General features: G+C 44.0%; 3 protein-coding genes across 5 annotated transcripts; 1 reads left to right on the forward strand and 2 right to left on the reverse strand.

Moving 5' to 3' along the window:
* Nucleotides 1-382: 382 nt before the first annotated feature.
* ZMAT2 (zinc finger matrin-type 2) lies at nucleotides 383-6,962 on the reverse strand. The gene is made up of 6 exons (XM_057733132.1): nucleotides 6,834-6,962; nucleotides 6,408-6,501; nucleotides 4,905-5,028; nucleotides 3,121-3,194; nucleotides 2,140-2,285; nucleotides 383-1,435 (listed from the first exon to the last, which is right to left on the reverse strand). The coding sequence occupies exons 1-6, from the start codon at nucleotides 6,849-6,851 to the stop codon at nucleotides 1,292-1,294; spliced, it is 600 nt and encodes a 199-aa protein (XP_057589115.1). The 5' UTR covers nucleotides 6,852-6,962; the 3' UTR covers nucleotides 383-1,291.
* HARS2 (histidyl-tRNA synthetase 2, mitochondrial) lies at nucleotides 6,410-15,051 on the reverse strand. 3 transcript variants are annotated; one of them, XR_009053316.1, is made up of 14 exons: nucleotides 14,754-15,051; nucleotides 13,329-13,403; nucleotides 12,811-12,930; nucleotides 12,198-12,293; nucleotides 11,345-11,470; nucleotides 11,138-11,245; nucleotides 10,784-10,882; nucleotides 10,374-10,467; nucleotides 9,924-10,051; nucleotides 9,589-9,831; nucleotides 9,310-9,426; nucleotides 8,942-9,088; nucleotides 8,266-8,525; nucleotides 6,410-6,501 (listed from the first exon to the last, which is right to left on the reverse strand). XR_009053316.1 is itself a non-coding variant. In XM_057733116.1 (13 exons), exons 1-13 carry the CDS (start codon nucleotides 14,970-14,972, stop codon nucleotides 8,466-8,468), a joined length of 1,632 nt encoding a protein of 543 aa, XP_057589099.1. In that variant the 5' UTR covers nucleotides 14,973-15,036; the 3' UTR covers nucleotides 7,711-8,465. The 3 variants fall into 3 exon arrangements, 1 of the variants encoding a protein (XP_057589099.1); XM_057733116.1 differs by lacking the exon at nucleotides 6,410-6,501 and having other exon boundaries at nucleotides 7,711-8,525; nucleotides 14,754-15,036; XR_009053320.1 differs by lacking the exons at nucleotides 11,345-11,470; nucleotides 12,198-12,293.
* An 82-nt stretch (nucleotides 15,052-15,133) lies between these two features.
* HARS1 (histidyl-tRNA synthetase 1) lies at nucleotides 15,134-26,772 on the forward strand. The gene is made up of 13 exons (XM_057733144.1): nucleotides 15,134-15,287; nucleotides 15,567-15,656; nucleotides 19,792-19,911; nucleotides 21,441-21,536; nucleotides 22,174-22,299; nucleotides 22,928-23,035; nucleotides 23,187-23,285; nucleotides 23,515-23,608; nucleotides 23,829-23,956; nucleotides 24,049-24,291; nucleotides 25,553-25,669; nucleotides 25,866-26,012; nucleotides 26,354-26,772. The coding sequence occupies exons 1-13, from the start codon at nucleotides 15,198-15,200 to the stop codon at nucleotides 26,423-26,425; spliced, it is 1,530 nt and encodes a 509-aa protein (XP_057589127.1). The 5' UTR covers nucleotides 15,134-15,197; the 3' UTR covers nucleotides 26,426-26,772.
* The last annotated feature ends 46 nt before the right edge of the window (nucleotides 26,773-26,818 follow it).

Raw genomic sequence — 26,818 nt, forward strand, 5'->3', positions numbered from 1 at the left:
GTCACAACTCAGGGAGAAGGTGCTATTGGCAACTAGTGAGTAGAGGCTAGAGATACTCTAGACGTTGTAAAATGCACAAGGGAGCCCTCACAACAACGTATCCAGTCGAAAATGTCAACAGTGCAAAAACTGAGGAACCCTGTGCCTAGCAGATAGTTAGGAAAACACTAAGTTTTCAAATCTGAGCCCTGCTGTTCCAAAAACAGAAGATCAAAGGAAGCTAAAACTATAGGAAAGTTATGTTCAAACTCCTCCAGACACAGATCCCATCAGAGTAAAGTGTAACTCATGTTGAAGGAACCTAGAAAAAAAGTGACAGGGCTCAAATGAAGGAATAAGAAAGAATAAGTGTGGGGAAGAAAAAACAATACACAGGGAAGAATATGGAATGTTCCCACCAAATGTGAAATAGGCCCAATGTCATTTATTATACATGTTGAACAGCCTCTGAGACCCAAGGGCTCCCATATGAGGTTTTCTCCTTTTTCTTTTTTGCATCAAACAGGTTCTTCCAAGAGCCTGCTCATAAGGAAGACAAAAACAGAGTAATCCTCAATAAAATGAAACAAACAGGAAAAGCTGAACAGTCTACATGAAGAACAAAGGTTAAAAAACTCACCAGACAAAAACCACACCAAACACTCATCCCATTTAATTTCCTGTTACATGCTCCGAGGAAGCTGAGAACATGAGGCCCCAAGGCAGCAATGCTTTTGAGGCTTTAGCTCAGGCTCCCTCTACGTGACAGTTTCATGCACACGCACCCGCACATACCACTGATGCAGGCAGAAGTACACATGCATGCACAGGTGGCCGGAGAACCACAGGGCAGCTGGGGGGAAATGTGGAAAGGAGGGGCCAGTCAAGGATATGCTATCAACTGGAAACTGGGGACCCAGAGAACACTTCTGCTGTAGGCTAAGCAAGGGTAAAAATTAAAACAAAGGCAGAACACAGGATAAATGTAGGATGCTCAGATGAGATGGACAAATGAAGAGGGAAAGATGTAAGGGGAGTTTCGGGAAAGCAGCCTCAGAAAAGGAGGTTTTTCTTTATTGGGAACTCAGATGGTCAGAGGTCCTGTGTCTCCAGTGAAATACTGAGGCTGAAGGAATACGCCACAGCACGTTCCTTTGCATCCTGTGCTCTCTCCCAAGGCAGAGGGAAATCACAAACACCCACCCTCTAGCCCTCCCCACTGCCACTCTTAAGGACCTTCCCCAGTACCTCCCAAAGAATGACACCCACACACACAAAGTTAGGCCCAGCAAAAAGCCAAGCATAGAAAGCCTCAGTAACTCTTCTTGGTGGAACCAAAGCCAGAGAAGCCCATCACAGCTGCCATCTCATCATCCTCCTCAAATGTCAAGTCCTCCTCAGCCCTCCTTTTCTTCTCCTTCTGTTTCTCTTTCTTGTAGGCTTTGGCCTTTTCCTCCTAGAGGGGAAATCACTCAGAATCAGTTCAGACTCATGAGCCAAACGTTGAAAGAGATAGGTGAGCTTTCTTTCTGTCTTTAGAAGAAAATAATTAAAGACAAGCAAAATTTCAAGAGCAGAGTAAAAGCCACAGTAAAGATCATAAGGGACAAGAAAGAGAAATTTTAGCCTGTGGAGAGCACTTCTCAATCCTACATCCCAGTTCATCTCTAGTTCTTAACAAGGTGATGGGAGTAAGGCCAAATAATAGGAACTATTCTGCAGCATGTAGTACAAGCCAGGAACTGGTCTAAGTGCTTTATGTATATTATATACAAAGATCTCGAAACAGAGGCACAAAGAGGTTATATAGCTTGTCCGAGATTCACAGCCAGTATGTGGAAGAAACAGAATTCTGAACCAGTCAGCCTGGTTCCATGGGCCTACTGGGGACTAGGTGCATTTAATTAATCACTCCTGTAGTGGAAAAAAAAAAAAATATGGCCCAGAGAGTCCAGAAAAAAAGGATAGGTTTAGAGCCATTTCCTTCAGATAATGAGAGTCCCAAACAAGGGCAATAAATGTTTCCCTTAATGTACAGAAATTCAGGAGATACAACTCTCCTCTGGGGGTGGGAGTGGAATGAGGGAGAGAGCCTCCCCATGATTCCTAACAGAAAATTCAAAGCTGAGGGAGAGGGCAGGGATGGATAGCAGAGCCTACCTCTTCTCTGAGTTCCTTCATCCTTTCCTCAAAATCATAGTCCTTCTGCTTCTCTTCCATCTTCTTCTTGTTGACTTCAAAACGTTTCTTCACCTGATCCAAAGTAGAACGTTCCACACGCATAGACATTCCCAGGTTTCGCTGATCTGGGTAGGATCAATAGTGAAGAAGGTAAGGTTGTTAAAACATCCTAAGCCCCACAAAAAGTCTTTTCTTAACATAAAACAAAACAAACAAACAAACAAAAAAACAAAAACCACCTTCATAAAACATGCAGTGTAAAAATAATTAGGGGTAAAAAAAAAACTTCCCTGGCATCAGCCTCATATGACAACCACCCTTACCAAGCAGATGCACACCAGTGCGGACAGGTAGGCCTAGGAGAAGACCATGGTTTGGGCTTGCTGAGAACCTAGAAGAGATTCTCACCTCATGGACTTCAGATACATTAAATAATGAAGTAAAGAATGGTTTGTGCTGAAGCAACTAGGGAGTTCCCCCAGACATTAAAAAAGAGGCCCAACACCCAGTGGTTAAGAATCTGCCTGCCAATACAGGGAACATGGGTTTAAGCCCTGGGCCGGGAAGATCCCACATGCTGAGGAGCAACTAAGCCCGTGCACCACAACTACTGAGCCTGTGTTCTAGAGCCCATGAGGCACTACTACTGAGCCCAAGTGCTATAATCACTGAAGCCCATGAGCCTAGAGCCCATGCTCCGCAACAAGAGAAGCTACCACAATGCGAAGCTCGCACACTGCAACAAAGAGTAGCCCCTGCTCGCTGCAACTAGAGAAAGCCCACGCACAGCAAGGAAGACCCAGTACAGCCAATAAATAAATAAATAAAGCAACATCAAAGCATATATATATAGATAGATAGATATTAAAAAAAAAAAGGCTCAACAGAAACTACCCTTTACCCCATACCATCTCCAAAACTCAAACCCAGCCCCAATCACAAATTCCCTCCAAGCCTTACGTTTCTTTCCATTAATGTGATCCAGGAAGTTGATGGAGTCTTTTACCACACAGTCACAGACATTGCAGTAGTATCTAGAAAACAGAAAGAAATAGCACTAGGATCAAATCTGGTTGTAAGAATGTCATCATTTTCAACCAAGAAACTCATTATTTTTAGGTAAAATTTTTTTCGAAGAGGCACTTCTCATTTCTACAAAGCCTTAGCTCTTGGAAGAGTGTGGTTGCCAACCTCCAAGATGGCCCCTACAATGATCCCACCCTCCTGATATTCCTACCCTGTATAGGCCCTTCCCAATTTGTACCAGGGTTAGTCTGTGTTATAAATAGAATACATCAAATGTGATGCTACGTCACTTTCAAAATTAGGTTATTTAAAAATATGGATTCTGGCTTAGTCTGTTCACGTGGATCACTTGCCCTGGGGAAGCCACTTGCTTTGTTGTAAGCAGCACTATGGAGTGGCCCATGGAGCACAGAACTGAGACCTCCAAACCACAGCCGCATGACAGAGCTTGGAAGCAAATCCTCCAGCCCTGCTTATACCTCAGATGAATGCAGACCCAGCAGACACCTTGATGGCAGCTTTGTGAGAGACCCTAAGCCAGAACCACCTACGTAAGCCTTTCCTAGATTACCTGCCCACAGATATTGTGAGCTATCCATTGTTTTATGCTGCTAAATACTGGGTTAATGTATTAATTTAAACAGCAATAGATAACACAAAGAGGAATGACAACAGTGGATTTACTCAGAGAAGCAGCTCAGAGAAGTGTCACTCATTGCTATCTGTGTTACACTCCTGCTGGAAAGCCTAACTGGACAGAGAAGTAGTGGTGGGCAAAAAAGACGAAGAGTTCTTGTGGGACCTTTCTTCCTGAAGGTTATAGTCCTGGTCTAGGAGGAAGGTGCACAACCAGGAAATCCATAACAACTACAAGCTTTGCAGCCAGTCTGGAATCTCAGCCCCCTTTATTCACCATCAACAGCTCCTGGGCTCCTATTTAGCTTCACCTAATTTCTCCCCTAGAAATCTTCTCAGTGGTCCTTTCCTTCATTTCTTCCTCTGGCAGGAGAACAAATAATCCCTTTTAAGATATTAAGAAATAGTTACAGTGCTTATTTACAATAGCTAGGACATGGAAGCAACCTAAATGTCCATCAACAAATGAATGGATAAAGAAGATGTGGTACATATATACAATGGAATATTACCCAGCTGTAAAAAGGAATGAAATTGGGACATATGTAGAGACATGGATGGATCTAGAGACTGTCATACAGAGTGAAATGAGTCAGAGAAAAACAAATACCATATATTAACACATATGCAGAATATAGAAAAATGGTACAAATCAACCAGTTTGCAAGGCAGAAATAGAGACACAGATGTAGAGAACAAACATATGGACACCAAGTTGGGGGGGGAAGGCGGAGATGAATTGGGAGATTGGGATTGCCATATATACATTACTAACAAGAAAAAAATATCAAATTGTACACTTTAAATATATGCAGTTTATTGTATGTCAATTGTAGCTCAATAGAAGCTCTTAAAGAGGAAAAAAAAAAAGAAATAGTTACAGTGCTAATATAAAGAAGCCTACAGAGTGACCCCTCTTAGAGACACTATTATGTTAATTTAAGACCTTGGAGGACAATGGATGGAATTACAGGAAACAAGATTGTTATTCTGGGGCCAGGTACCCTGCTCAACACTTCCTAAAACGTATGTAGTTTATCAGACTTACTCCTGGCTGCAGAGAAAGATGAAAAGCCACTCACCCTCCCATCTCAGACTGTGGGGTGGTCTTAGTAATAACAATTGTCTTCCCAAGTTTGGATTCCAGATCCACCTTGTAGTCCCTATGCCGGAGAAGCTCCCGCTTGACTGGCTGCACTGGTTTTCCTGAAATATAATGGGAAAGGAAGTCCCTTCATTATTAGAATTCCTTTACCAGAAGGGAAAAGAAATGTATGAAATCCAAAATCCAGAGGTCTACTTCCATTTCTTTTTTGAAACCTAAACCAAGGGACACAACAGTCACTTCTAGCAGCAGCTAAGGAGAAGTTCAACACAGAAAAAACGGCAAGCAATCCTTAACTCTCTACATCTTTTCTCCACTTTAAAGCCAACAAGTCTGAAAGCAATGTTTTGTTGGGTTTTTAAAATAAATATATTTATTTATTGGCTGTGTTGGGTCTTCAGTGCTGCACACAGGCTTTCTCTAGTTGCAGAGAGAGGGGGCTACTCTTCACTGTGGTGTGTGGGCTCCTCATTGTGGGGGCTTCTCTTGTTTGTGGAGCACAGACTCTAGGCACGTGGGCTTCAGCAGTTGTGGCACATGGGATCAATAGTTGCAGCTCATGGGCTCTAGGGCACAGGCCTAATAGTTGTGGTACACGGGCTTAGTTACTCCGCAGCATGTGGGTCCTCCCAGAGCAGGGATTGATTCCGTGTCCCCTGCCTTGGCAGACAGATTCTCAACCACTGTGCCACCTAGGAAATCCCTAAAAGCAATGTTTTTTATTCATTAATTAACTGAATTGAAGGCAGGAGTTCTGAATTTTCACAAAAAGCAATCTTTTAAAAGATGAGAAAGACCACTCAGTAGTGCTTTCAAACAGACATCCCAAGCATAAATTATAAAGGAATCTTCTGAGAGCTGGGAAAATTTTAAAAGGGACACCAACATTTAGAAAATATCTGTTACATGCCAAGTACTATTGTACAAGTTACATAAAAACTAAAAGGGTTTGAGTATGCAACATGATGTGGAAGTAAAGCAGAAAAAGAATATAGTTTGAAAAAAGATGAGAAAATAAGGCATTTTTTTTTCCACAGTGGACTCTCTAGGAGGGGAGCACTAACTCCCTGACATTGTACAATGCACACAGAACAGCTAAGCGCTAGGTTAACAATACCATGTTCCCTGCTGAGGGAAAGAGAGGCTCTTCAACAGCAGTAATACACAGCAGCAAAATACTCCTCCTTCTGTCACTACTAAGGATTCCACTCTCTTCTCTGTACTTGTGTAAAGTACAAAATGAGCCCAGAAAATGTAGCGCAAGGAAGCAGAGAATCAGAGAGCTGGAAAGCACCTCAAAGGCACTTCAGTCCATCTCCTCGCTTTCATCTTATACCTGAAGAAACTGAGGACCAGGGAGGCAATGCTCTGCCAGAGATTTCACAAGAAAGCAAGACAGTACATTTCAACTCCCCACCCACTCTCCAACCACTGCATCGCCTCTACAATACACTTAGCACTTGATGGGACGGGCACCCACCATCCTTCTTCTCTCTCTCTTCCGTGAGCCTCTTCTCAGCGAGCTTCTCATATTCATCTTTGTCCCACTTTCGGCGAAAGTCCAAGTTTTTTGTCTGCGGGGGCAGGAAGGAAAAGCGCTTAAGATTCGTTGCTAATTGTGTCCGACTCCTGGAATATCAGAGGGAACCGCGTCCTCGCTGCGAAGACGGTCCCGGGACCTGGGGAGAGCGAAGCCTCTCCGGACAGCACCAGGAGACTGAGGTTGCCGCAGGACCCCAACCGGAGCCCTCCCCGATTCCACTGCGCCAGGGCCTCACGGGGGAGCTCTTGAACCCGGGCCATTAGATTGCGAGGAGGTGTCGGGAAGCCAATCGGGTGCAGAATATTCAGCGCTGAGAAGCCACCCCCTTACCCCCGACCCAAGCCTCCCACACACAACACCTACCCCACTGCCAGACGCCATCTTCACTGCGAAGTGAATGAGAAGCCGGAAAATGCCGTAAAAAGCGGCCTTGAGCCGTAAAGCAAGCTTGCCTCCAATAAGCTTAGACTCTCGTGTTCTAAACGAGGTAAGGACTGAAAGCTTCTAAAACAGGATTCATCAGCCCGCCTCTGCCCCAAAGAAATAGCGCATGCGCAAGGAAAGTATGAAGCAACACGGAAGTAAGGGCGCCTGCAAACGTTTCTGCCCTGGCTTTCAAAACAAGCATAGATCAACTCGTCTTTTTAACAAAAGAGGAAAATGAGTTTCAGACCCCAGTGCTCTCTCATCTAGCCTAATCAACTTGCGTGCACTGCTAAGAATTTCCAAACCTTCTTTAAGACTGAAACGCTGTTATAGGGGATCTAGATGCTTCATATACCTGTATGCACTAAAGGTATGGCCTCTGAGCACAGATCAGTTTGTTAAGGATGCAGCCTTACCAGCGCACTCATAGAAAGTGCTTTTTGCGACTTGTCTCTTTATCTTGAAGCAATGATATCAACCTTTGGTTAACTCATTTTCCCTTCATCTGAGAAACATTAGAATCATTCAATCTATAGGGCACAGTTTAATGACATGATCTGACTTGGGAAGGTCAGTCATCAGCATCATTCCAGGGTGAAGAACTCTAGCAGATGTCTCAGTATATACTGATTTAATGACGTGACTGTATCTCCAAGTTGGGGGGAGGGGGAGCTGTGTCTGCTCCCTTCACTGAATACAGAAGTATCACCCCAGGGAGATTACTCCTAGCTCAGAGAATCCTCCAGTGTATACTCAAGCGTTTTCTATGGCCTATGCAAACCAATCCCTTGATAACAAATTACCCAAACTACTACATTTACTATTTTATTTAATACATTATACAACCAATTCTAGAACAGCCACCTCCACAGCAGGACATGGAAGTCAGAGCAGTGACTCTGGCACAGGTAATGGTCTTCACAATCTCAAAAGATCAGATCTCCATCTTGTCAGATCACCTATTAAGTTCAACATTCAAGATATTAAACAGACAGCCTCACCCTGCTATTATTAACAGTGGATGGGCCAGAGAGATGCCACATCAATATGGGCACTGCTATGCCCTTGGGATAGCATCTCTGTCCTCAAATGAAACAGAAAGCAGTCACTGCCCCTCCATGATGTCTTCCAAAAACTCCATGGACAGGCCAAGGGCAGGTTATGGACAAACTTCCCAGAAGGTGGCTCAGAAGCCAGAGTGGAAGGCTAAGTATCTGAGTTTGATCTCAGTGGTTCAGAATCCTCTCAACCTGAGGTGACTTTCCCAGAAACTTGCTCACAGCAACATCTCAGCACCTGTTGGCAGCGTTCAACGGTATTTCAAATCTGCCATCTGCCTCGGCAGTTAGAGCACGTCTCTTTCACATACCAGCCATCTGCGCCCATGCAGTATAGCTGCTCACACTAGCCCAGGAGTCCTCAGGGCCTTCTACAGTTCTGTACCCAGGAAGGATGAAGGCTGCAGAGACACTTGTCACCCATCCAGCCAGCAGTTATGAAATCCATCAGGAACTCAGTCCTAGGTGAAACCTTTTCTACAAAGAGCAGCAGATGGCATTCAGGCAAGGATCAAGACTCAGACAGTCGCTTCTGAATTTCAGCCACAAGATTTTCCCGTTTAATGGCCACCTGAAACATAAGAGAACCCTCATGTGACAAACTAGAGAGTGATACTAGTTCCTTAGTCACTACTTTTCTGGATTCATTTAACTCTGCAACTGCTCCCACTACTTATGCAACAAGTAGGGAGGTGTACATGCTTCAACCTGACCTGGAGAATGTATGTCCTCAAGACTAAAGGGATTAAAACACCTGATCTATGTCTATTTTGTTGATTAGTCTTGAAATACCCATAGAGATTTCATTTGTCCTTTTTCCCACCCAGGCAATCATCAGCTATAATGGTTGCCTAGGGTGAGTGCTCATTTATCTCTACCACTATTAACCCTGGAGATATTTCCTCAGCCAAAACATACGTATTTCTTAAAGAATCTAAGAAAGGTAGAAACACTCGGTCCCTTTTATTTCTGCCTGCCTCCACTCACCTCCTCCCTGCTGGCCACTGAACGGAGCTTGATGACCCCATCCTTCAGTTCTTGCTCACCAATAATGACCACCAGTGGAATGCCTGTGTTCTCACAGTAGTGCAGTTGGTTTAGTAGTTTAGGGTTGTTCTTGTACATCAGCTCTGCCTGAAAAGGGTTAAGAAAGAATAGGGGACTTAGAAGTGACCATACCACTCAAACCCCAAGAGCAAGCCTATCCAAATAAGTAGCTAGCCCTCGTACCCTAAGAAGACACTCTAGTGAAGACTAGAAAGGTCTTGAGTTCCACCCTAGGCATAAGGTAGTAGTGGGCCTGGTGCATGAATTCCACATATACTTAGATGGTTTGGATATTAGCTCCATCATACCTTGATCCCAGCATCCCAAAGCTCTGCAATTAGCTTCAACCGTTCTTGGAGAAAGTTCTTCTGTGGTGTGGCCACAAACACTTGGGTCTCTGTGGTCCGTATCTTCTCACCAAAAGTCTAGTGAGAGAGAGAGAAACTAATAAAAACTTCCTTTGCACCAGTAATTTAAAGAAAACAAAAAAAAACCAACAATCATCAGAAAAACAGTCCAACTGCATCTCCAGAAACATGAGAGTTTTTAAGGTCTGCAGCCCCACCCTAACCCTACTGAGGACATACCTTCATCCTCTGTTCCACAATGGAGAAGATTCGCTCTACCCCAATGCTGAGCCCCACACACGGCACCTTGTGGCCTTTGGGGTCAAACATGCCCACCAGCCCATCATAGCGACCACCAGCAGCCACACTGCCCATATTCAGTGGCTCCTCCTCAGCATGAACTGGGGTCTGTAGCAGCACTGCTTCATAGATCACTCCTGTATAGTAGTCCAGGCCCCGAGCCAGGCTCAGGTCAAAGGAGATCTGTGGGGACATGGGTACAGTCAGTCTCACACAAGACTCAGGACTCTGAGAGCCCTAGACACTGCAGGAGGTCCACTCCCTACCCAGCTAACCTTCTCAGCAATTCCAAATAAAGTCAGGTATTCAAACAGCAGCTTTAGATCTTCCAAGCCCTCTAGGGCCTGCTTGTTCTGGGACAGTCTGGGATCCTGGAACATTTGTTCCACCAAGGATACCCCTCCTGGGGAGACATGTGGGGAGAAATAAGGTCTGTGTTATACACCCAGATGTGTTTCATCCATAATGTGTGCCAGCTAGTCCTCATTTTCTTTAAAAAAAAAAAAAACTACCCTGATCACATATGACCAGATTCTCCTCCTCTGCCTCCATCTTTGACATCTGAAGACATAACTGGTTACACTAAGTAAAAGGGTTATTAAATTCAAACCAGGCTCTGGAAGTTAGCGCATTTATGGAAAGCAGCTGTTTCAGAGGTAGAAGTTATATACATTATCACCCTCACTCTGGTTCTATCATGTACCTCTGAAAACACTGATTCTTACCATGATATTGGACATAATCCCCAATTCGATCAGCCACTTCAGGAGCCAGGCCTTTCTTTGCGACCATCTCATGTCTCACATCTTTCCAAGACATCTGCACAAACACCCAAACATTAGCCTAGCCTCAAGATCCTCCTTTCTCTAAATGGAAAAGGACATCTCATTTCATTCATTACATATGTCAGAAGTAGCTAACACTACACTCAGCAAAGTCAGAGGCAGCTTAGGAAATCCAGTCATAATCTCCAATACACTGCAAAACTCAGGTCTTGTTTCAGAATGTCGCTTTACCATCCTCCCAGAAATAGCTCACTTCCAGCCACCATCTCCTTATTTTCCTCTAAGGGTATAGATTTGAAGGCAAGGCAGAAACTCTGATAGGGGCTACTGAAGCATGTCTTCTATGTTACCTTGTCTAGTTTGTCTATCGAGGAGCAGATGGCATGGAACTTGCTTTCAGGAACACCACAGATGGCAAATATCCCATCCAAAATCCTCCGGTCATTGACCTGTGAAGTCAATTGAAGTAACCCAAGTGGCTGGTGAATGACCTCTCCCTCAAAATAATGGCAGTCCCTACTTTCCTGACTCATAAAAGGGATAGAAAGGAAATTCCACAGGATGTCTATATAGATATAGATATGACATCCAACACCTGTACTAAGTCCTAGAGCTGCAGGCTTAATGGCTGGGATCACCTGTGTTTTGAGATCGCATTAGGCAAAATCCAGACTTCTCCCCTTAGTCCTCAGCTCTGGCCTCACCTTTATGAGAAAATCCCCCAGCTGCAACCCACTAAGGATTTCACACATGATCTTCAAACACTCTGCATCAGGGATCATAGGGTCAAACCGACCAGCAATGTCAAAATCCTACAGCAAAGAAAAAGGGGGAAAAAAATTACTGAGCAGCCAGTTCCCAGGTTGCGGCCCAGAATTATCAAACCATGCTGCCTCCAGCAGGTCACTTACACACTGGCAGAACTCCCTGTAGCGGCCTTGGACTATGGTTGGGCTCTCCCGCCTCCACACCTTTCCAACATGATAGCGTTTCATCTTCTTCACTTTATTCATGGCCAGATAACGAGCAAAAGGGACCTCACATAAATAGGTTAAGGAGGAAGGATACTGCATTCAAAGCTCAGGCCCAGTGGAAAGACATTAGGGAGGACTGGGCCTCTATCAACTGGATCTCTTCCACTAGGATTAGAACAAGGACCTTCTTTGTCTCCTTTCCCATTATCACCAAGGCATAGCAAGCAATAAATAATGAATAATGTCAAATGAAGGAAACCCACCTAGCAAGACTGGAAGTTTGGTAGAAAGCAGGGGAAGCAGAGATAGAAACAACCCAAGAACTTCAAGTCTGGGCCATTCCCTCCCATTCAGATCAATTCTCAACTGTCTCAGAAGAGTCAAGCTTCAGAACCTGGATTTGCCTACAACTTCTATGTCAATGTTTCTTCAAGTGTTTAAGGACCACCTGCATTTTAATTATCCAGGTACCTGTTTAAAATGAAGATTACTGAACACTACTCCAGCTACAGAATTAAGAAAATTCTGTAGAGAATGTGTATTTTTGCAAGCCAGAGGTCAAGAATCTGTATTTTTGCAAGCTTCCCCAAGGAATTCTGACACACTATAAACTTAAATGACAGTGCTCTAGGCCAGCCTCTGCTGGCAGAGTTGCCTTCTGGAAGAAACTGGAAGTACGGGTTGCCACCAACAAACCTATAGGGTCCTAGTGTCACTCTTGTCCCATTGTCAGTGAATGCCCTCTGGGTGTGGAAAGAGGTAACCTAGGCTCCAATACTCAGAAGGATACAGTAAGGTCATAGCGCAAGGACAATAGCTCTCCACCCTGATCCTTCAGATCATAGATGAGCCCAGAGTCCTCTCCATACTTCTCAGTAAGCATTTCCTGCAGAGGTCAAACAGAAAGTGCCATGGTTAAAAGAAGGACTCCAGGGACTTCCTAGGTGGCGCAGTGGTAAAGAAACCACCTGCCAATGCAGGGGACATGGGTTCGAGCCCTGCCCCGGGAAGATTCCACATACCACGGAGCAACTAAGCCATGCACCACAACTATTGAGCCTGTGCTCTAGAGCCCGTGAGCCACAACTATTGAGCCCATGTGCCGCAACTATTGAAGCCCACGTGCCTAGAGCCCGTGCTCCACAGCAAGAGAAGCCACTACAATGAGGAGCCTGCGCACCACAATGAAGTGTAGTCCCCGCTCACAGGAACTAGAGAAAGCCCATGTGCAGCAGCGAAGACCCAACGCAGCCAATTAAATAAATAAATAAATAAATAAATAAATAAATAAATAAATTTATTAAAAAAAAAAAAAAGGAGGACTCCAGAACATAGCCTAGAAGCCCTTTGGGAAACAAGGCAGGTGAAGAAATGGGGTTCCTGTACTTTTTTTTCCTTCTTACCTTTAGTTCAAATGCAGGGGTATCCAACCCCTTTGCTCCATGACGTTTAAAGCAGCTAACAACCACATCAAGAATTTTCTCCCTCACAACAATCTGCTGGGGACTAAGATCTCTGGTGCCCTGGAAATCAAAAGGAGCCAGAGTGAAAACAAAGATAAAAACAAGTCAGTTTAAGACAGAGTTAAACTACATCTATAATCTAAGGTCTGGAGTTGATTCTTTGAGTTCAGATGTCTATGAGCCCCACCCAGTACCTCAAGAATAGTGAAGACTTTTTTAAAATTAGTTTTAAAAAAATTAAAAATAGGGAATTCCCTTGGGGGCCAGTGGTTAGGACTCTGCGCTTTCATCACTGCCAAGGGCCTGGGTTCAATCCTTGGGTGGGGAACTAAGATCCTGCAAGCCACAAATCGTGGCCAAAACAAACAAAAACAAAAACCTTAAAAGTGGTCAGGAAGAGAAGCAGAGGACAGAACTCCAAGGCACTCTAATGGACAGGGTGGGGCAAAGGGCATTACCTTTGGGGTCTTGATGATAAAATTTGATTTCTCTTGATGTGGTTTCAGTTGGGATGCCAACTCTGCCTCCGCAACCTGGCAGAAGAATTGTGAGATATGACCCCTCTCAATACTGGCCGAACCTGTGTTATATCTGGCCCTGTGTACTACCAACGTACAAATACTTTTGGCCCTTAGCAACAGGAAGTCTGAACACTATTTTTTCTTTTTTTTTTTTTTTTTTTTTTTTTTTTTTTAATTTTAATTTATTTATTTATTTTTTTGGGGGGTACACCAGGTTCAATCATCCGTTTTTATACACATATCCCCATCTTCCCTGAACACTATTTTTTCTATCCCAATCTCAGCCCACTTCCAAAAACCCAGCTGTATCTGCAATATATATGTAATACATGTGAGATCAGGTGTTTACCATACAAGCTTCCTTACCATATTTGGAGTTTTTAAATGTATGAAAAAGTTTAACCACCAAAAAACAAGGAAGGCACAAAGCAACCCAAGACTACCACCACTAACCATCTAGGAACAGGGATTAGTATGATCTCCAGTTCTCAGTTCCTACTCAGAGTGAAAAATAAGAATTGTTAATAAGGCAGCAATGGTCATTAGATTTGGAGACAGGGAAAAAGTGACTTGAAGACTGAAGAGAACCAGCCCAGGAAGACAGACCATCAGAACATGCCTGTAGAATGAACAGGAATGGATGTCCTTATTGAACTAAAAAAAAAAAAAAAAAAAAAGCAGATTGGTAGGATGCTGTGACTGCAAATAACAAAAGACCTGAGCCCTGCTGTTCATGATAGCACAAAATATCTACTAGGAAAACAAGGTAAAACAGAATCTGTGATTTTGTTTATCACCAGCATGCTGTATGCCCTTCCAGAAATAGAGGGTGTAGTAGTTCATACTTTGGCAGGTTATGTCCTCCAAAGGACAGCAGTTGAAGCCCACAAGCCCTCCTAAGAATCCATAATCTCTGAAAACTAAAAATTGAGGCAAGGGGGACTCATTTTTAGGTAAATTCTAATATGAACTCACTCTACTTATCGTCGTTAGTCATCTCACTTAGTGGGAATATTCATATATTTTGCTTGAAAAAATTTTAATATTTGATCCCAAAAGGTTCAGATTAGGGATTGTGTACCTATGTTAAAATGCTCCCTTACTATGTAGCCACAGGTAGGTCATTTAACCTTGCAGCCTCCACTTCCTCAACTGTAAAATGGAAATAATAACCCCAACCTCTCAAGATTGCTATGATGATTAATAGACAAAGCATTCCAAAAGACATTAGCTCTGTGTCGGCACATGGTGGGCTCTCAAAAAAAAACCGACTATAATACTGCGGGAGTACAGGCCGCAAGTCCATGCTTTCAGACCTGGAGATCCTGCCCTGACAAACAGAGCTATCTCAGTCTGGCTCACCTGTCTATGAGAATGGACTGCCCTGATGCATACAGCACCAGGCGGCCGCCGGAGCTGGCCAAGCAGCACAGCCCAGGCCCTCCCATGCAGGAGTCCAAGCTGGGGCATCGTGCAGCAGGAGGCAGGATTTCCGGAACAGGAGGCAAAGGACCTAGGGAGGAGGCAGACAGAACCCCAGAATGGGTACAGGGCGCTGTACAGGCGAAGCCCGAGCACCATAGAAGAGCTGACCGCTTCTACACTTTCCAATTCTGCAAGGTATCCCCAGTCCCCTCCGGCTCCCTCCCAGCTTCCGCACTTCCGGTAGTTGCCGGAAGTGATTGTTGTACTGGATTGCGGCTCTCTAGGCGTGTGGGCTAACGACTCGATAGCCGGAAGTCATCCGAGCTGAAACTGGCCACCACAGCCTATCTAGACAGCAGTCAGCTCCAGTTGGCAGCCGGTATGGCAGATCGTGCGACGCTGGAGGATCTGGTGCGACTTCAGGGAGAGCGCGTGAGGGGCCTTAAGCAGCAGAAGGCCAGCGCCGAACAGGTACGACCCAGGCGGCAGGAGAGGGAACAAAGCAAGGCCAGGGAGGACAGAGTGGGAGTGGTCTGCACAGAGGATGGGGCTGTGGAAGAGACTGGACTGGTAGGTAGGAGGATGGGCTGGCTGGGGAGGTAGCTGGGGTAGGTAGGATCCGAGAGAAGCAAAGCTAGGCTTGGGAGAGAGATATGCCACACCTCCTGATGAGGGAGGGATACTGAATGAATGGCAGAAGAGGGAGGGGGTAGCAGATGTGGTAGCCCAGCGTCTACTTTCCCTCCACAGATCGAGGAGGAGGTGGCAAAACTACTGAAACTGAAGGCACAACTGGGCCCTGATGAAGGAAAACAGAAGTTTGTGCTCAAAACCCCCAAGGTAAATATCATTCCTTTAGGGAGCCTAATTCCACTCACAAGGACGCGTATATGCCTGCTTCCCAGAACCAGCTCATGGTGGAAGATCTGAAATGCTGCAGAGGAAACAACAGTTGCTCCAGGCGCCAGGCTGGATTGGACTCTATCTGAGTCATTCTGGAATGGCAAAGTGATGGCAGAAACTAGGCCAACTGGGTGCTTAGGGGAGTCTACCTGCTACTGCTACTCCTTCTTTCATTCAGTAAATATTTACTAAGTGCTTACTGTGTGCCTAGCACTGTACAAAGCAGTGAGTGTACTATGATGAACAATATAGCCTGCCCTCAGGGAGCTCACATTCTACTGAAGGAAACAGACTTAGGAGAATAATCCCACATATGGATATGTAACTACAAATTGTGTTAAGTGATGTAAAGAAATAAAACGGCTGCTCCGAGAAAAATAAGGGAGAACTGGGGAGTCTGAGGAAGTGATAGACTAGCTGACCTAACAGATGAGTGGGAGACAGCCAGATGAAGAGTGTGAAGAGGATAAGTCCAGGTAGGGTATGGAAATCCTGAAGCAAGAAAGAACGTTGGTGGTTTCTAGGAACTAGGACCAAATAGAGAAGGAAAGTAGAGTGGAATGAAGTTGGAGATTCCTAGCTCAGCCTCCATGATTTCACTTCAGATGCCACTTTCTGTAAGTTCTATAAACTAAACTATATACGCATCATCTGGGTTCTCTTGGCACTTCATAAATATCTGTCATTGCATTTATTGCTGACTTTTCGTTATTCACATAGTTTATTTAACCTGAGAGGCTGAGATTAGGTGCCTGAGACTAAACAGGTATTCAGTGAATGTATGTAAAATTTAATTCCAAAGTAGAGGGGAGAAGATCTGTCTTCCTTATGTTGCAGTGTCACCTTTTAAGAGTAATTCTTTGGGCTCCTAAAATCATTGAGCTATTCCTTTCTACATATAACTCATTTCAAAGGTTAAAGAGATAGTGTAAAACCCCAAGGCAGTGACCATCAATAGTTATTCAAACTATTGGGTGAAAAAATTAATGGGGATTTATGATAGATCAGGCTGGCCTCACCTAAACCCAATGATCAATCTTAGCATCGCTAAGAGTAGGACAACCAGACATTATGTTCCTCCTGATGTGATGCAATAAGAAGTACACAGCACCACCTATGAAGTATTCTTGCCAAGAAGAATTGTACCTGAATCTAATCAGTCTTCAGACCTACCAGTTTACCTAAATACCAGTTTACTGGAAATATGGGAAATGAAACATGTTAAATGACCACGTTGAGTATACTGGTAACCAAATTTAGAACGAGAAAAATTCTTTCAGAAAAATGACTCAATTTCCTCAACAAATAAAGGACATTTTTTTAAAAAAGGAAAGGAAACTACTGCAGCTTTAATAGACATGAGACATATCAACCAAATACAAGGTATGAACTTATTTAGAATCTGATTCAAACAAGCCAACCATAAAAAGATATCATTGCAGCAGCTGGGGCTAATTAATCATCATTTGGGGATTGGTAAAGGGTTGCTGTTAAGTTGGGTTGGTTGTAAGAAAGGTATTGTAGTGTTTTGTTTTTTAATCCTTATATGTTAGGAATCATACTGAAATATTTATGGATGAAAGTATATGATATCTGGGGTTTGCTTTAAAATACTGCAGGAAAAAAAAAATGTTGGGGCTTAGATAAAAGAAGAATAGCAGATGTTGATAGTTGTTGAAGCTACACGTGGTGGTCCAGTGTACTCTTCTCTATAATGTGTGTTTGAAAATTTCCATAACAATGTTAAAAGAAAATGAAAATATACTGGAGAGTTAATATCCACTTTAGTTTGCTGAAATACATTTCTTGATGTGTGATTCATAATTAACAGAAAACTCAGTATTATGGGGAAAGGACTCTTTCAAGGGACCTTCCTGGTCAAAATTATTTTCATAACAGTATTTGCCTTTTTCACTTCGTTTGCAGTGAAGGTGCAAAAGCACTGGTGTGTACAACTGCTGGTGTCTCAGCACAAATCAAGATGTTGGCACTGAGCTGAACTAATAACCATTATGTTCTTTACTTTCATGAACTCAACAGTAAAAAAAAAAAAAAAAAAGATTCAGTTTCACTTAATATCCTTGATAAAACAGTAAAAATTATTAATTTTATTGAATATTGACCCTTGAGTAACTCTTTTTTAATATTCTATATGATGAAATGGGAAGCACACATAAAGCACTACTGCTGCATTCCAAAGTAGGAAAAATGTTTGCACTGTGTGTGAATTGTAGGCTGAACTAGCTGCTTTTTTCATGGAAAACCTTTTTTATTTGAAAGAAAAACTGAAAGATAAACTATTGTGTTCAAGACTTGGATATCTGGCAGACATTTTTACAAAAATGAACAAAATGAGCCCTGTCACCTCAAGGAAAACATTCAACAGTATTTGCTGCCAGTGATAAAATTCAAGTGTTCAAGTGAAAGTTGGAACTTGTTTTTTCCACCATGAGCTTGACAGGTTCCCAATACTTGAAGATTTTCCTGATGAGATCGATGGTGATATGAACAAATATGGTTTTCTGATATTGTATAATGAAGCATATCAACATTTGGAAGATTTGTATAACTGTTATCAAAGAACAAATGTTTTCTAAATGACAAGTGCATGATGTTATAAAATTGTGCCTGGGTAAAATATCCATTCAAAGTACAATATAGAGTAACAGATATTTTTTAAATTACTCTAGTAAAATATACATAACATAAAATTTGCCATTTCAACCATTTTAGGTGTACACTTCAGTGGCATTAAGTACACTCACATTGCTGTGCAACCATTACCACTATTCATCCTCCAGAACTTTTTCATCATACCAAACTGGAATTCTTTACCCATTAAACAGTAACAGCCCATTCTACACTCCCTCCAGCTCCTGGTAACCATTGTTCTACTTTCTGTCTCTCTGAATTCTGGGTACCTTATAATGGATTTTAATGTAACAGTGTGAAAAGTTCATTGATGTAGCTTCAGATTCCACATTCCAAAGCAATCCTTAAGAAGCCCTCCCTCTTCAGATTTTGGTGTAGTTTAAGAAGAATATCTACAGTTAGCTGAAAAGTTTATTAAAATATTCCTCCTTTTACAATTATACACCTCTGTAAGGCTAGATTTTCTTTATATACTCAACCAGAACAACATATCACAACAGAACTGAATGCAAAAAGCATATATGAGAATCCAGCTGTCTTCTATTAACCCAGACATTAAAGATTTGCAAAAATGTAAATCAATGCCACTCTCCTCACCAAATGTTTTTGTTTTGAAAAGTAGTTACATTTTCCTAAAATATTATTTATGTTAACGTATAATGGATTTTCTTTTTGTTAAGTGAATTAATATTTTTAAATGTCTGCAGTTTTAATTTATAATACGGTAAATATTGATAGGTATAATCCACTCTGGGGTCCTTAGTAAATAGTAAGTGTGTAAAGGGGTCCTGAGACCAAAGAGGTCCTGCTTGTAAGTAGCATATAAAAGCCCAAGCTAGGAGCTCTGACCTGGAAGAACAGAGTTCTAGTACTGACTGCCACGAAACTGCTGAATAACCTTATGTAATGATTTAAATTCTCAACACGTTCTAATTCATTTACTCAGCCAATGTCATAGGGCTATCAGAAACAAATTAAAGAAAAAATGGTATTCATTAAGACTTTTTTTTAAGGTATGTTAGGAGAGAATGTTACTTGTAAAATTTGGGATTCAATTCGTTAAGCCAGTTTGAGTTGGTTATATGCCTGTCATCAGGTAGACGTTTTCTGTTAGGCAGGAAATGCTCTGTTATCCCAGAAAATGAGTTTAGGAAAATTTCTCAGAGAACAGAGTTCCAAGAATTCTAGAAAATGGAACCAAGCTAAAAAAGGGGTTGGAATTTAGAAGGGTGAGAGCAAATGGGTGTGAAATAGGGAATTGTTTGTACTTGTTTTACAACTCAGTGACCTGTAGGAAAATCTAGGTTTGGGGCAGGGTTTTCATTCGTTGTCATTGAAGTCATGCTTTTATATTTCTAGACCTTATTGTTCTTTGTTTTTAAACCCCATCCCTGGTTCTCTGGCTGATTTTGACTCCAAGGGCACAAGAGACTACAGTCCCCGGCAGATGGCAGTTCGGGAGAAGGTGTTTGATGTAATCATCAACTGCTTCAAGCGCCATGGTGCAGAAGTAATTGATACACCTGTGTTTGAACTAAAGGTGAGGGATGAATGAGAAGAAATTGCATGGTGGAAGAATGGGTATACAGACAACAAAGAGGATGGCAAGAGAGTGAGGCCAAGGTCTCTCTCTTGTTGCAGACAAAGACTGGTATTTTCTCCATGAGAAGGGGGATGGGACTGGCATAGAGGGAGAGGCCCTGCTTTTTATTTACCTTGATTGTGGCCAGCAGCGTCCAAAAGAGAGGCCTTCTCAGGAGTGGAAGTTGTTATGGCTCCTATCTACATTGAATTCCGTGGCACCTCTACTTGAGATGTTTCCTAGATACATGCAGATCAAACATATAAAGGATAACTATGCAACCAGTCTCCTGTTGATGTACACTGAGGTTGTTTCTAGTTCTTTGCTCTTAAAAAACAGTTCTTTGCATCACTCCCTGCTTAAAGCCCAGTGACTCCCAAAGCATTTATAATCAAATCCAAACTCTTTACTCAGGCTTACAAGGTCTTACGTGATGTGGCAACTGCCGACCTTTTCCATGTTGTCTCATGCTATTCTTCCCCTTGCCCGCTGTGCTACCACGGTCTTTTTCTATTCCTGGAACATACTAGATGTGTTTCTGTCTTAGGGCCTTTGTTCTTGCTCTTCCCTCTTCCTGAACTCCCTTTTTCCCTAACTCTTTGCATGACTTTAATTTCAGAGTAAATTAGACATGACAGATTTTAATTTCAGATCTCAACTAAAATGCCATTCCTCAAATAATCCTCTCCAACTGCCTTGTCTAAAGTAGCCCTTGTCTATCCCATTGACCTATTTTATTTCCATTAAAGCAGCTATCCCTATCAGAAATTATCTGTTAATTTGTTTCCTTGCATTAGTGTACTGCCTGTCTCTTTTCATTACTAGAGAAGATCCATGAGGGTGTTCTGCCTTGGTTCACTGATATATACACAGGGCTTAGAACTATATCTGGTACTACTGGGCATTTATCTGCAGGGTATAGTCATAGGAGTAGAATTTCTGGGTCAAATGGTTGTACTCATTTCTATTTCTACCAACTATATTAGTATGCTAGTGCTGCCATAACAAAATACCATAGGGTGGGTGGCTTAAACAACAGAAGTTTATTGTCTGGAGGCTAGAAGTCCAAGATAAGCTGTCAGCAGGGTTGGTTCTTTCTAAGGGTCATGAGGGAAGGGGTCTGCTAGAAGCCTCTCTCCTTGGCTTTTAGGTGGTGTCTTTTCCCTGTGTCTTCACAGCATCTTCCCTCCTCTGTGTCCAAATTTCCTCTTTTTATAAGAACATGAGTTATATTGGATTAGGACTCACCCTAATGACCTCATTTTAGGTTAATTACTTCTTTAAAGACCCTATTTCCAAACAGAGTCACAATCTGAAGTTACTGGGGGATAGGGCTTCAACATATGAACGTTCAATATATGAATTTTAGAGGAAATGTAGATAAGTTGAAATCAGTCATACTTAGAATGGTGAGTTTTTGTTTTTAAAACTTCTTTTTAAATTGTTACATTTATAACTGTGATTACATTTCTTTATGTTTTCTCCAGGAAACACTGACTGGAAAGTATGGGGAAGACTCTAAACTTATCTATGATCTGAAGGACCAGGGTGGGGAGCTGCTGTCTCTTCGCTATGACCTCACTGTATCTTTTTAAACTTTGGATGGATTGGCCCTTGCTGGGCAGGGGCTTTTTCTAGCCTCAGGTTTGGGGGCTGCTGGACATAGGTGGGATCAAATATAATGCATCTTGCAATCAAGGAAATTATTTCTCTAAACCAGGAGCTGGACTTTGGCTCAACAGAGCATGGCTAGCCCTAGAAGGCTTCTGAATCCTGAGTGAAACCTCAGCTTTATGTCAAGGTCCAGTTCTGACTCTGCCAGCAATCCCCTGGCTTCAGAATATACCTCCCTTGCCCTGTCTAGTGGACAAAATTCTTCCTAATTGACCAACAGCATGTTTCCTTTATCTCCAAGCTATGTCAGAGAATCATCTGCTTAGAGATCCCTACATGGGACCCTTTTTCTGCTCCCTGGCCTATCTGCTCACCCCCGCTGATGTGCTGAGCATAGCCTGAAAAGAAAAGAGCCCTAGTATTTTTTGAGACTTCAGCTGCCCCTTGTGGTAACAAAGTTGATTCTTGCTGATGTTCAAAAATGCTGAAAATCTTACAGGTGGTGGTTTTACCCACACAGGGTGGGGTTAGACCCCAGCTTCTGTTGGTGATGATAACTTCCAGACTGTGATAGGTGGGGCTTTCTCCTTAACTCTTTGTCATCAGGTTCCTTTTGCTCGATATTTGGCAATGAATAAACTGACCAACATTAAACGCTACCATATAGCAAAAGTATATCGGCGGGATAACCCAGCCATGACCCGAGGCCGATACCGGGAATTCTACCAGTGTGTGAGTAATGGGGGCTGGATGGGTTAGGTGGCCCTCCCTCAAGCCAGCAGAATCTATTGAGTAATCATGGTGTCCCGAACAAACTAGATGCCCCAGATAATGCTAATCCTAAGATTTCTTTAATATTTTCATATACAGGACAGGGATTATCCTCCTCATTTTACATATGAGTAAACATGAGGCTTAGCAAGATGAAGAGATCATAGGGATAGAAAGGCAAAGTTAGGACTAGAACTCTTGGTCCAGGCTCTTTATATTAAACTATAGCGACAGGATCACAGCAAAGGATGAGGAAACTGGGTCTGAGGTACTGTTGTCCAGACTGGCAGCAGAGCTTCTGAATGAATAAAGAAAATGACTGAGGCCATATAACTGCCCCCACAACAGTGGAAGGGAATAAGGAAAAATAGATGAATGAGATAATGAAGGAATAGCCCAGTGGACAGGAAGAAAACCAGGACTGGTTAGAGGCCCAGGAATGCTGGGGTTTTGCTCTGGGCTGACAGAGAATGAAGAACATGGTCTGCGCATGAGTGCAAAGAGGCCTCCTTCATAGAGAGCAGCGCTCCCAGGAGTCCTCCCTCAAGGTTAAACCCCTGAGGATCTCTAGCTGACCCTCTCCCTACAGGATTTTGACATTGCTGGGCAATTTGACCCCATGATTCCTGATGCGGAGTGCCTGAAGATCATGTGTGAGATCCTGAGTTCACTCCAGATAGGCGACTTTCTGGTCAAGGTTAGAGCTGAATGGGGCTGGGAGGGTAAAACTGGGCCTGGCCTCTCACAGGACAAGGTCCTGCTGCAGAGAGACCAGTAGCCTCAGTGTCCAAGGCTATCAAGGATCACGTAAAGAGATTCTTTTCTCACTATGCCTTGGGTTGCTGCAGGTGAATGATCGGCGCATTCTAGATGGGATGTTTGCCATCTGTGGTGTTCCTGACAGCAAGTTCCGCACCATCTGCTCCTCAGTGGACAAGCTTGACAAGGTAACGACCCAAATACTTGACTCTTCTTTTGCCAGATCCCACCCTGCCCTGAGAAATGGAAAAGATTAGGAGAGAGAGGGCCCTGCCTCTATGCCCACAGAGGAAGATTAGCCACAGGATATAGGCTGACAGGCAGCTTCTGCTCAAGACCACCCCCTGAGGAGGGCTCACACTTGCTCTGCATGGGGGAAGCTACCCAGGCTTCCCTGACTGGTATCTGTCTGCCCAGGTGTCCTGGGAGGAAGTAAAGAATGAGATGGTAGGAGAGAAGGGCCTGGCACCTGAGGTGGCTGACCGCATTGGGGACTACGTCCAGCAGCATGGTGAGAAACAAACCCTGCCTCCCCAGCAGCCATCCTACTGCCCTCAAGCTAAAGCCAAAACTCCTCTCTGTTCGTATATATGCCTAGGAGGGAGAGGGAGAGAGAGGGAATGTATGGTTGTGTATGCACACATGCATACATGCATAATCCAAAGGAAAAGGTAGAGCTCTTATCTTTTTCTTCTTGTCAGTCAGTCTGGCTTACAGATCTGTTTCCCCAGGTGGGGTATCCCTGGTGGAACAGCTGCTCCAGGATCCTAAACTGTCCCAAAACAAGCAAGCCTTGGAGGGCCTGGGAGACCTGAAGCTGCTATTTGAGTATCTGACCTTGTTTGGCATTGCTGACAATGTGAGTCAGGTTGGGATGGGAGCCTTAGCTGAGCTCCAGGGCTGGAGGCCCTTGATCCTCATCTGGTACTGACCATGTTCTTGTCCCTCCAGATCTCCTTCGACCTGAGCCTTGCTCGAGGGCTGGACTACTATACCGGGGTTATCTATGAGGCAGTGCTGCTACAGCCCCCAGCCCGGGCAGGGGAAGAACCCCTGGGTGTGGGCAGTGTGGCTGCTGGAGGGCGCTATGATGGGCTGGTGGGCATGTTTGATCCCAAAGGGCGCAAGGTGCCATGTGTGGGGCTCAGCATTGGGGTAGAGCGAATCTTCTCCATCGTGGAGCAGAGGCTGGAGGTAGGTCCTGGGGCTGGGTGGAAGACATTCTGGGCAGATGTTGGCACCTGAGCTATCTTCTTTGATCTCTAAGGGGGCAAGTAGTGCTGCATTGGACAAGCATCTTTGCAAAGAAATGGAGAGAAGACAGTTGCTATCCTTCAGATTCTCACCCCATTATAGGCCAGCTTGATGGATCTTTCTTCACAAAATCCTTTGCTCCCTACTTCCCTCAGAACCATCAGGGATCTAGGCCAGTATATCCGAAGACCTGGATCTTCCTCATAATACAGAGGAAGTGCTGGGCACTATGCTTAGTACTTTTCATGCATTGTCTAATAAAATTCTTAAGCAGCCCTCTGAGGGTAGCTAGTTTTATTATTTACATTTTTCAGACAAGAACTGAAGAGTATAGATCAAATAACCTTAAATAAATAAAGTCTTAAACTTAAACCTACGCAAAGTTCAAGTGGCAGAGTCAGAATTTGAATGCAGGCAGTCTAACTCCAAAGTCTTGCTCCCAACCACTCTGTGATTTTATTGTTTCTAAGTTGGAAGCATGTATCTGAGGCTGTGGGATCCCTCAGGTGGCTATCTTGACTCTCTGGCACCTAGAGTAACATGAGGAAAGCCCTTTGTGGCCTAAAGCCCACCTTTGTTGCTACTGCTCTTAAGTGGCTGGTTGCATTTCATCCCCTGAGTAGTGCTCTGGCAGTAACCTTCCCACTGCTCCCATCCTTTTCTCCGGAGTAGAAACCACTGGTGTTTTCCAATAGAGGTCACTGTTCTAGTAGGCATCTTATGTTGTAAGAACAGGAATAGTTTTCCAGAAAAAGAAACTGGCGGCAGCAGCATTCTTTCTCTCCTCCACCACCACTCCCCGAGTTGTGCCCTATGGCTTAAGTATAAGAGACACTGTCTCTTGACTGTGGGAACTAGAACTGCCAGGGATGATTGGATTGCCTGGGTGAGCTCAGAATATCACTTTCTTATGAATGCTGTTTTGGATGCATAAGGGTCTAGATGGAGATAAGCTTGAACTTACTGTACATCAGCTACCTTTGCCCTCCATTCTTTATTCTGGCAAGTCATATGTACAAGCCAATCAGTTCATTTCTTATTCTTCTAAGAGCTACTTTTTGCCTAGTTGATAGATGAGGAGACTAGCCTGCCCTGGCAGAGTTGGGCCTGGTCTCAGAATCCCGATAAGAGCCTGCTCTGTTTGCTCATTGAAGGTACTGTAAAGGGTAACCCAGCTCTTTCTTAACTGCTTCTTCCCTAGGCCTTGGAGGAGAAGGTACGGACCACAGAGACACAGGTGCTTGTGGCATCTGCACAGAAGAAGCTGCTGGAGGAGAGACTGAAGCTTGTCTCAGAGTTGTGGGATGCTGGGATCAAGGTAGAGGCAAGCCCCAAGGTGGCAGCAAATTTGGGAGTGATGGACACAAATGAAATAAAAGCTCATCCATAGTGGCCCTGCCATTACTGTGACTTCTTGGGGTGAAGTCTGAGCAGGGTGCCAACTTGGGCCCCAAGGAGGTTGTCCCTGAGGACTGCAGAAGCCAGCCTTCATCTTCTTCCCTGGTCCCCTGCAGGCAGAGCTGCTCTACAAGAAGAACCCCAAGTTACTAAACCAGCTGCAGTACTGTGAGGAGGCAGGCATCCCACTGGTAGCGATCATTGGTGAGCAAGAGCTCAAGGATGGGGTCATCAAGCTCCGCTCAGTGGCCAGCAGGGAAGAGGTAAGTAGGTGGGCAGGAAGACTGAGGGACAGGGGATGTATGCCATGTCGGCAGCCGAGGCCCATTCAAGACCTGAGCTAAAGCCTCGCATTCATATTAGTGCCCGCTCCTAAAGGACTTAAGGGGGTAACGTTACTCTGGTCGTGGTAGGGTAAAACATCCATCCCCACACATACCCTGTCTCTCTCTGGCTCCTCCAAGAAGCGCTGTCTCTCCTGAGGTGTTTGATTGGGTTCCTGCTCCCAGCAGAGCCAGGCCTAATGACTAGAGGAAGGCATGGGTGCTCACAGAGCCGTGGAACACAGGATGCTCATACCACCTTGTTCCTCCCTCCTGGCCAGGTGGACGTCCGAAGAGAAGACCTTGTGGAGGAAATCAAAAGGAGGACAAGCCAGCCCCTTTGCATCTGCTGAGTTGAGCAAACTATTAGAGGAACGTGGGACTGGCACTATTTAAGGCTAAGACAAAACTCTGCAAACGTACTTCAACAGCTTTGCACATTTCTGTCCCAACAGGAAGACCTGAAGAGTGGTCAGAACAGAGACTTTTTTATTTTTATTATGATTATTTTATTGGTAATCATAGGCAAAAATGGCAGGTACTAGACCATTTTCCATATGAGGCCCTGGGGGCTTGATCCTGCCTGGGCTACTGGGAACTGGCCCGAGATGGTCTCCTCTGCTGGGCTCTACAACCAGGTGGAGGGGACGCCCCCGACAACCAGCCACAGAAGGTCCAATAAAATGCCTCAACCACTGGAGCCTGCCTGTGTCACTACTGCCTAGCCCTGCCCTCCCTGTCATAGC

Source organism: Hippopotamus amphibius, chromosome 1 (assembly GCF_030028045.1).
Source record: "Hippopotamus amphibius kiboko isolate mHipAmp2 chromosome 1, mHipAmp2.hap2, whole genome shotgun sequence".
NCBI classification, from domain to species: Eukaryota; Metazoa; Chordata; class Mammalia; order Artiodactyla; family Hippopotamidae; genus Hippopotamus; species Hippopotamus amphibius.

Coding starts and splice junctions, on each gene's coding strand:
- HARS2 (XM_057733116.1), bottom strand. CDS start 14,972: ATGGTGCTCGGGCTTCGCCTGTACAGCGCCCTGTACCCATTCTGGGGT. Junction 13,404..14,753: donor CAGTCCATTCTCATAGACAG/GTGAGCCAGACT, acceptor TTCTTCTGCCAG/GTTGCGGAGGCAGAGTTGGC. Junction 10,883..11,137: donor TGGGGGATTTTCTCATAAAG/GTGAGGCCAGAG, acceptor TTGACTTCACAG/GTCAATGACCGGAGGATTTT.
- ZMAT2 (XM_057733132.1), bottom strand. Junction 5,029..6,407: donor AGAGAGAGAGAAGAAGGATG/GTGGGTGCCCGT, acceptor ATTATATTTCAG/GAAAACCAGTGCAGCCAGTC. Junction 1,436..2,139: donor TGAAGGAACTCAGAGAAGAG/GTAGGCTCTGCT, acceptor TTTCCCCTCTAG/GAGGAAAAGGCCAAAGCCTA.
- HARS1 (XM_057733144.1), top strand. CDS start 15,198: ATGGCAGATCGTGCGACGCTGGAGGATCTGGTGCGACTTCAGGGAGAG. Junction 21,537..22,173: donor CTCTTCGCTATGACCTCACT/GTATCTTTTTAA, acceptor CTTTGTCATCAG/GTTCCTTTTGCTCGATATTT. Junction 23,286..23,514: donor CAGTGGACAAGCTTGACAAG/GTAACGACCCAA, acceptor CTGTCTGCCCAG/GTGTCCTGGGAGGAAGTAAA.